General features: G+C 64.7%; 1 protein-coding gene across 4 annotated transcripts; it reads left to right on the top strand.

Moving 5' to 3' along the window:
• Positions 1-1196: 1196 nt before the first annotated feature.
• LOC136017525 (glutamine-rich protein 2-like) lies at positions 1197-7674 on the top strand. Of its 4 annotated transcripts, none has more exons than XM_065685843.1 (16): positions 1197-1652; positions 1899-2003; positions 2501-2569; positions 2751-3534; positions 3664-3779; positions 3907-3998; positions 4151-4232; positions 4433-4621; positions 4888-5013; positions 5189-5263; positions 5572-5736; positions 5893-6014; positions 6330-6395; positions 6695-6784; positions 7062-7215; positions 7393-7674. In XM_065685843.1, exons 1-16 carry the CDS (start codon positions 1323-1325, stop codon positions 7654-7656), a joined length of 2829 nt encoding a protein of 942 aa, XP_065541915.1. In that variant the 5' UTR covers positions 1197-1322; the 3' UTR covers positions 7657-7674. The 4 variants fall into 4 exon arrangements, with proteins under 4 accessions (XP_065541915.1, XP_065541914.1, XP_065541912.1 ...); XM_065685842.1 differs by having other exon boundaries at positions 1198-1652; positions 4151-4265; positions 7396-7674; XM_065685840.1 differs by having other exon boundaries at positions 1198-1652; positions 4151-4265.
• The last annotated feature ends 745 nt before the right edge of the window (positions 7675-8419 follow it).

Below are 8419 nucleotides of genomic sequence, written 5' to 3'. Positions count from 1 at the left end.
GCAACCTGTTCGCAGGGCTACTCAGCGTCTCGTGTCAGGGCACTGGAAACAAGCTCACACGTGTCTCCCAGCCAGGCCAGGGACGCTAGTTTATGTGCTGGCCTTTTTGTTTTGTGAGCTTTGCATCATCCTTGTTCTGCAGGGGCAAGGCCCGTGAGGGGCTTGGTCCTCACTCGAACACTTTGTCTGCGCTGCAAAGTCAGCCCCAGTGAGCAGAGGGTTGAGCCGGTGTCCCCTGGGTCGTAGTCAGCACCACAGCCTGAGTTCTCCTCAGGCTTCGCTTCACACCTTACCCTGACTAGAAGCCAGAAGCAGTTGGCTAACCTGAAGCCAGGAGATGACTCAAAATCCCTACCTGCTCTGGGAAAACTGGCGGCCTGCATTCACTGGGTCCCAAAGGTTGTGGGGAGAAGACTGCACAGAGCAAATCTCTCTTTAAGGCCTGAAAAGGAATCTCTCATCTCTTTGACAAGAGCAAGGCTTGTCAAGTTCCGCCTCCGGCTTGCCCCCCCTCCTTCTCCGAGTGCCCCACCGCAGGAGGGAGGTGTCGGTTCTCTGGCACGCTCGGACCTGGAGGTTTCTGCGGGGAAAGATGTTCCTGAGGATTCTTTCTGTCAGCCCTTGTCTGATGGGGGACTCTGCTTCCAAGATGCGTCGGAGTCCTCTCCTTCCTCGGGCTGTGTGGAAGCTCGTGTCTGTCTGCGCTGCTTTTGCTGCTTGTGCAGCTCTTTGCTCTGGGCCGAGGTGCTCAGAAGGTGCGCGGTGATGCTGCCAGCAGCAGCCTTCCCCCCAGCATTGCCACGCCTAAGGCAGAGAGCGAAACCTGCCCTGCTCTCGCCGCCTAGCGCTGCCCCCCTCGGCAGCACAGCTCGCCTTGCCGGGGCGCTCCGCTTCCCTGGGCAGGGGCTGGCGGAAGCGGGGTCGGCCCCGGGACCGTCACCCGTGCGCTCCAGCTGCGGGACGGGAGAGGGCCGCGGGGCGTCGCCCGGCAACGGGTGTGTTCGTCAGCGCCGGCCTCTGTGCGGTCGAGAACGGGCTCGGCCAATGGGCGTCGAGGAGCGGGCGGCGGTGGTCGGTAAAGAGGCGCGGCAGGGCGGGGGGCAGCGTCAGCTGCTGCAGGTGCGGGGCCGGGGGGCGCGGGGGGCGCGGGGAGCGGGGGTCAGGGGGGCCGGCGGTGGGGCTGGAGGGGGCAGAGGCGGCGGGGAAGGGGCCGCCACATCCCTGCGGGGGCAGGAGCACGAGCAGGAGGCAGGCTGCCCGCTGCCCGCTGTCTCTCCTCCCGCCAGCAGGTCAGACTCGTGTTGTCGGCCACAGCGGCAGCCATGGCTCCGCTCAGCTTGAGCCAGTTGCTGGACGCCGCCATCGCGGCGCCCGATTTCCAGAGCGTGAACTTCCGAGCGCTGCACAGCCTGCTGCAGGCCGTGCTGGGGCACCTGGGCCTGCAGGACCGCTCCCCCCGGGGCTTGGAGCAGCCTGCGGAGCGGGACAGGGCAAGGACCCCGGCCGCGGGGCAGCAGCCGCAGCAGGCGGGTGAGCAGCTGCCTGCGAAGGACCCGCTGCAGGACACCGCCGGCGGCTCCGAAGCTGATGTGGCTGCCGGCGTGGGGCAGCCGGTGCAGAGGGTGGAAGGCGACGAGAGCAGCGGCTCTGAGGTAGAGGCTCTCCCCAGTCCCCCGGGTGCGGCCCCGCTGAGGCGCCTCCTCCTCCAGGGGCGGCTCTTTGCCCTGGGCATCAGCTTCAGCGCTCCTGCACAGAGCTCGGCGCGGGCAGGCAGGGCTGGATGCAGCCCTGCCCGCACGGCTTTGTGTGATGGCTTCCCTTGGGGCAGGGTGGGGACCGAGTTCCTGCTCTGCAGGGCTCCTCCCGCGGGGCTCACGCCTGCCCCCCTCCTCTCCTAGGACACGGCTGGCTACCGGGCTCTCCTGGAGGAGATCAGCCAGATGAAGGAGGCGCAGTCCCGCATGCAGGGAGAAATCCGCATGATCCAGGAGGCGCTTGGCTTGGTGAGCTGCTGCTGCTGCTGCTGCTGCTGTCCCCAGGAGGGAGCTGGCCTCTTGCTCCCCTCCCCGCATCACCCCGCATCTCCCTGCGGGCCCTGTCCTCCGGCCTCGGGTGTCACCCGGTGTGAAGGGCACTGGGAGGGAGGAGTGGGAAGGGTGCCCCAAGAGGGAAGCATGGGAGCTCAGCCCCACCCTGCCTGGAGCCCCGGGGAGGGCAGAAATGGGCAGCGCTGCCTGCGGCTCAAGCTGCTGGCAGAGGTGGTAACTGTGTGTGTCCACCCAAGTGGCGCTGAGGCGCTTCTTAGCTGAGCACCCGTGAAAGTACCGTGGGTGCTGGGAAGGAGGGTCAAGAGCTACTGGTACAATACAGCAGCAGCCCCCCTCCCCGGCACGCGCCTGCCCAGCGTCCGTCTGTCTAGTGCCCAAGATGATTTGCAGATGCTTCCGTTCAGTCCTGCTCCTGTGTCCTGACTGCCGTCCCTCTCCTCGCCCCACTTTAGGGGAACCGCCAGGATGCTGCTGGCCGGCTGCCAGGCCTCTGCGACCTGAGGACTCTGGGCAGTGACGTGGTACGGTTACGAGCGCGCCGGATCCTGCTGCAGGACAGGAGATGGCGGCATCCCTGGGGGCCCAGTTCAGGCGCTCCCTCTGCACTAGGGCACGGTCCCCAGCAGCGCTGGGTGGGAGGGGGAGTGCTCCTGTGGGCCCCACCGTGCCCCTGGCTACATGGCTGATCTCTTCCTTCCCCAGCAAATGCTGAAGGAAAGGCTGGGCCTGTACCCGGACCCGGAGGAGGTCAGCAACATGGTGCACTGGGACGTGCTGGAGGATTGCCTGGTGGGCAGCAAAGGAGAACGGGGCAGAGATGGAGGAAGACCCAGACGAGAAGAAGAAGAGCCGTCTGCTACCACCAAGTCTCCCGCTTCAGATGCGGACACCCCACAGGGGGCAAGCTCAGTGCTGGGACCTAGAGAGAGCCCAGCGGGGCTGAAGGATCCAGGGGCAGCTCTGACGGCCCCCGAGCAGCAGGCAGGCGTTCCCTCAGATCGCAGGAGGGATGCTGGCACCAGAGCGATGATGCAGACAGCGTCTCGGGACGTGCAGACCACCAGCTTGGGGACCCAGCCAACACGGCCAGAGTCCACGGGCACCCAGACCACCAGCAGGCTGGGGACGCAGGCGGAGTCCACCGTCACTCAGACCCCCATCTCGGGGGAGCGGCTCAGCACACAGCTTGCCGGGGCTGGCCCCCTGGCAGCAGGGACCCTCTTGCCGACAGCCCAGGGATTCGAGATCCCAGTGGACGCTGATGCCAGGGCCACGGCCCACGTGCAAGAGCTGGCCTTGCCCTCGGGCTCCGGCAGTGCCTACCACAACGCCTACAAGTGCTACGCGGAGACGGTGGAGGCTGTCAAGCAGATTGGGCAGCTCAGACACCTCTATGCTGCCCTGAAGGAGCAGGTGGCCCAGCTAGAAGCCAGCAGGCTGGAGCGGACTGAACTGGAGAAGCTGCGCCTGCTCCTGCAGGAGGGAGGTGGGAGCTGTGGGAGGCTTGTGGGGGGTGTTTGAAATGCTGGGTGTGGAGCTGGTTGTGCTGGGAGCCTGGCGCGTAGGGTGAGAGCCCTTCACTGACAGCGTGTCCCCTTGTCCCATGCCCTTCTAGGCCAGGAGAGCGTTGCCAACACGCTGGGTGACCTCCAGGCCCAGGTGTCATCCCTGCAGGGCCTGGCCAGGGAGCTGCAGGGCGTGGCCAGGGAGGTGCAGGGAGAGAAGGGGAAGGTAAGGAGTCCCCGAGGGAGACGCAGGGATGCTGCGAGAGTTGGGCCCGGAGGAGGCAGCTGAAGAGCCCCTGTGCTGGGGTGACACAGGGGCCGTGCCCTGACTCTGCCCCCGCTGCCGTTCCCAGATCAGGAAGCTGGAGAGCGCCGTTGGCAAACTGGAGGCGGCCAGCGCCAGCTGGCAAACGGATGCGAGCGACCAGCCGAGCCTGCTCTTGGGGTAAAAGGACAGGAGAGGGTTTCGTTCCCTGTGGGGCTGCAGGGGAGCCCGGGAGGGCTGGGAGCATCCCATGCTGGGCGGTGAGGGCCGCCCCCTGAGCAAGTAAGCTTGTGAAGACTTAAGCCTGCCTGTGCCCCTGTCTCGCTGGCCAGGTCCCCACCGCAGGAGGGAAAGCGGGACGTGAAGCATCTGGCAGAGCAGCAGCAAATAAGCAAGGCTGCACTGGATCAGGTGGTGAGCCAGAGGGCCGAGGGGGAGCAGGAGCAGGTGAGGCGTGGGGGGAGCTGCCACCACCCGCTGGCTCTTTGAGGTGGTCCTGGTGGGATTCCCAGGCACGTGCCGTGGCTGGCTGGGGCCACGGAGCCTCCACGGCACCTGGGATTCTTGGCTGCATCTGTCCCGTCTCAGAGGTGATTCCTGTTCCCCTTCTGCAGCTGGAAGAGGTGAGAGTGATGGAGAGCACGGGGCAGGAGGCGGCAGCATGCCCCATGTGCAGCAGCGACACGAGCACGCGCTTGGGGATGGTCCTGCGACGCTATGAGAAGCTGCAGGGGCTGGTGGAGTCCCTCATGTCGAGGAAGAAGACGGGCAAGGCGGTGAGGCAGCTGCCAGGGAAGAGCCAGGTAGGGAGATGGCAGCGTGGGGGACTTGGGAGGGGGCTGCCAGAACCGTGCCCGGCTCTTTGTGCTTCGGTGCTATGTGGGGGAGTTGCGTGCTCCCCCCCATCCTGTCTCGTAAGGTCCGCAGCATAGAGGGAGATTGAAGGCGTGCTGCAGATGTCCTGCTGGCACTGAGAGCCTGTGGCCACTGGCCCAGTAAGGCAGGTCTGTCCCCGTGGGGCAGCCTCCCCACCTTGCGTGGCACTACCTTGTTATTTTCCTCCCTGGAGCAGGACGAGGAGGTGCTGAAGCGCATCCAGGCTGCCATCCTGCAGATGCAAGGGGAGTGTGAGAAGCTCAACTCTGTCACGGGGAGCCTCCTGGATGACAGTCGCCAGCAGCAGAAAGACATCGAGGTAGGTGGCTGAAACCCCCGTGGGCTTAGAGCATCCTCCAGGCAGAGCCCAGGCTGGGGACCACAGGCGATTTGCCCTGTGGAGATTAAGAGTACCTTTCGCGGAGGATTCTGTGTGTGGGGAGAAGCAGGGGTGCTCCTGCCACAAGGTCATAGGATGCTTTCTGTGTTGGAAGGGTCTGCTGCAGTCCGTGGAGAGGCTGGAGAAGGAGAAGGCAGACAAGGAGGACCTGGAGATGGGAATGGATGAGGTACAACCTCAAGGGGCCTAAGCAGCAGCCAAGGGGTCCTGGGCAGGGTGACAAATGCCCCTTGTCCCCCTGGGAGCTTGGTGGCAGAGCTGGCCCTGGGGGAGGGAGGATTCCTAGCCCAGCTGCAGGTCCCTCTGTCTCCCCCCTCCATGTCCCTGGGGCTGGTGGGGCGAGTGGGACCACACAGCCGCGGGAGGAGCACAGTGGTCCTGCCGGAGTGCTTTTGCCTCTGCCCCTGCAATGGGCTGACCCTGGCTGTTGCACCTCCATCCTTTCCCCACCGTTCTCCTGCCTTTCCCTGTTGCTAGAAAGCAGACAAAGGCGCCTTGGAAAGCAAAGTCAGCCGCGCCCAATTTGAGGCGAGCCTGGAGCTGCTGAAGGAGAGAAACCAGGAGGTGCTGAGCCGGGTGACAGGCCAGGAGCAGGGGCTGCACGAGGTCCAGCAGCAGCTGCGGGAGGAGATGGCCCCCAAGGTGAGGGGCGGCTCATCGCCGCTGCGCAAAACCGGCACCTTCGGGGCTCGGTGGCCCAAGGCAGCATCCTCCTGAGGATTCCTGCTCCTGGCTTTTCCCTGGGGACGCGGTGTCCCATCGCGGAGCCGCTGGCTGAGGGAGTGTGTCTGTCTGCAGCTGGATCGCCTGGAGCTGGGGCCATTCCAGCAAGAGCTGGATGAACACTGGAAGAGCAGCCTTGAGCAGCTCAAGGAAACGGCACCCCCAATGGAAGCTGACGATGCAGCCGGGATTAGGAAGTGAGTGCAAGAGGGACAGCACTCGCCTTGTTCCCGCTTTGTCCTTGCCTGCATCCCCTGTTGCCACGGTGCCTGTGGCAGCGGTTCCCAGGGCATTGGAGGTTCTTGGGCGCTCCGCTCTGGGAATTCTCCTGTGCCTAAGATGAAGTGGAGCTTTTTCCCAGGAGGGAGCCCACAACCAACCACTCTCCCTCATCCTATCCCCTTTCTTCTGTAAGCAGCCAGCAGGCTGGGACCTTGTTGGTGTTGGGGGGGGGATGAAGCAGGCTGAAACCCAGGTTTCCCAACTCACCCAGCCCTTTGTCCCCTCCCCAGGCAGCTGCTGGTGGATTTCCAGTGCCTGTCTTGTGACAGGCAACTCGGCCTGCGGGTGCCTGGCTCGTGAGTACCGCCCAGCACAGGCGCATCAGGAGTCTGCATGGGTGGGATGGGGGAGGATGGGTGCTGGTGGTGCTCCAGACCAGGCATGGGGTTGGGGGTGTCTGCCTGCGAGGGTCTGATCGTGCCCAGCCCCCTGCACAGGCCTGCCCGTCAGCTCGGCGGGAGGATTAGGAGCCCTTGCGGAGGGCAGCGGGCAGGGGGTGCCGTGAGGTACAAGCCTGTGGGGTTTGGGGGGCTGCCACGAGCCAGGGTGGGTCGTTTGTCCCCTGTCACCCACTGACGGCTCTTGCCCTCCCCAGGCCTATCCCGCCCATCCCGCCCTTTCCACCGCTGGTCCCTCACGTCACTGGACGATCCCAGCCCGTTCTAAAGACGGAGCAAACCCACAGGTAGGGGACACGGGACCCATCCCCATCCCTGGGGTGCATGGTGGCCCTGCCCCAGCAAGGGAGAGTCCTTCCCTGCATCGGGGCAAAGGACCCTGCTCCCTGGGCAGGGCAGGGGAGCAGAGATGTGCCACAGAGGCTCAGCTGGGCTTGCCCCAGGCCTGGCGGTTTTACAGCCTCGCCCCTGTGCTGCCCCGTCTCTCTCTCTCTCAGTGGCGCGGAAGCCACACGTGCTGAGTTGGGTGCTGGGTGCTGAGTGTTCCCATACCCTATCCTGCAGGGAGCCGATGGCTGCATGCAGGTACCCCACCGTGCCACGGCAGTGTGGGGGCCAGCATACCCTCACACGCCCGCTGCAGCGCAGCCTGCGCCTCCCGCTCATCCAGCCCAGCGCCCCAGAGGCACTCCAGCCATCCACCCTGCTCCCCAGCAAGGTAGGGATGAAGAAAGAAGGGATCTGGTGGGTGTGACTGAGGTTGGGAGGGAGGGTGATGCTGAGCCTCTGGGGGGGATCCATGCCTCCCTTTCTGCGGGAGAGACGGGTACAGAGGGTTGCTTGGGGCCGCTGAATTCAGCGCCATGCCTTCGCCGACCCATTCTCTCCTCCCCAGCAGGACAAGATAGAGCTGTTGGGGCAGGACAGCCGCAGGGCTGGCCCCTGCCCCTCGGCCCCAGGCACCACTGGCCCACTGGAACAAAGGTCAGGCTCATCCCACAGCCTCCTTGTCCAGGGACACCGGCCCCACCCGCCCCTCCAGCCCCGCAGGACGGATGCAGCAACGCGGCAGCCGGGCTGGACTGGGGGTCACCAGCTGAATCCCATTGCCCCGGCACCCCAGCAGGCGCGAGGAAGTAGCTCCCAGCAGCAGCAATAAAGGGTGATACTCAGCAAAGCGCCTGTGTGGCCTGAGGGGGGGAACCCTGGCTTGGCATCTGCCCTTGGCCTGTGGCCACGTGTCACTGAAGGAGCTGAAAACAGCCCCTGGCCACCCCTCTGCTCCTCATCCCCAGGGTCTGAGCAACTTGAGCTGCTGCACTCCCCGCGCCACCTCCGTGAGCCCTGTGTGGCCCCGCTGGCCCCTGCTAGGGGAGCCTGTGGCCCCAGAGTGGGGCTGGGGGAGCTTGGGCAGTGCAGCAGGAGGAGGAGGATGCTCGGTTGCTGCTGAAGGTGGCAGCAAGAGGGCACCTGGGTGGAAAGGGTGGTGGTGGCAGCACACGGTGAGGGGCAGCTCTCAACTCCCTGCTAAAAGCAGGGAACTTGCCCGTATTGTTGCCCTTGTTTTCTGACTGTGAGTATTGCAGTGGTCTTGGTAAAGAGCACAGCGCAGGAAGGGGCTTCAGGGCTTCGTGCTAGAGTTGGCTTCCTTGGTGTTTATGTCAAGGAAGGCAGCGTGTGGCTGTACTGCTTCTGGCATCCAACTTGGATCGTACCTAGCCCTTGATTCATCAATAAGCCATGACATCAGCTAGCTGGGGCCGGCCAAGACGGTGGAGATTCGGTGCCTCAAGTGGCGTGGGAGAGATAACTCCCACCAGAGATAGGGTGTGTGGACTTCTGAGGCTAGGGTTCAACTCCCCTGGCTTCACAAGTCTGCAGAATAAAAGCTTAACACTGTGTCCCGTTGAAGCCAAAGGACT

This window comes from Lathamus discolor, chromosome 6 (assembly GCF_037157495.1).
Source record: "Lathamus discolor isolate bLatDis1 chromosome 6, bLatDis1.hap1, whole genome shotgun sequence".
Classification (NCBI taxonomy): domain Eukaryota; kingdom Metazoa; phylum Chordata; class Aves; order Psittaciformes; family Psittacidae; genus Lathamus; species Lathamus discolor.
Note: the sequence above shows the minus strand (reverse complement) of the source record. Positions and strands in the feature narration are given on the sequence as shown.

Excerpts from the sequence above, each read along its gene's own strand:
- LOC136017525 (XM_065685840.1), top strand. The coding sequence starts at position 1,323 with ATGGCTCCGCTCAGCTTGAGCCAGTTGCTGGACGCCGCCATCGCGGCG. Across the intron at positions 2,570-2,750 it reads GGACTCTGGGCAGTGACGTG|CAAATGCTGAAGGAAAGGCT; the intron begins GTACGGTTACGA and ends TTCCTTCCCCAG. Across the intron at positions 4,266-4,432 it reads CCGAGGGGGAGCAGGAGCAG|CTGGAAGAGGTGAGAGTGAT; the intron begins GTGAGGCGTGGG and ends CCCCTTCTGCAG.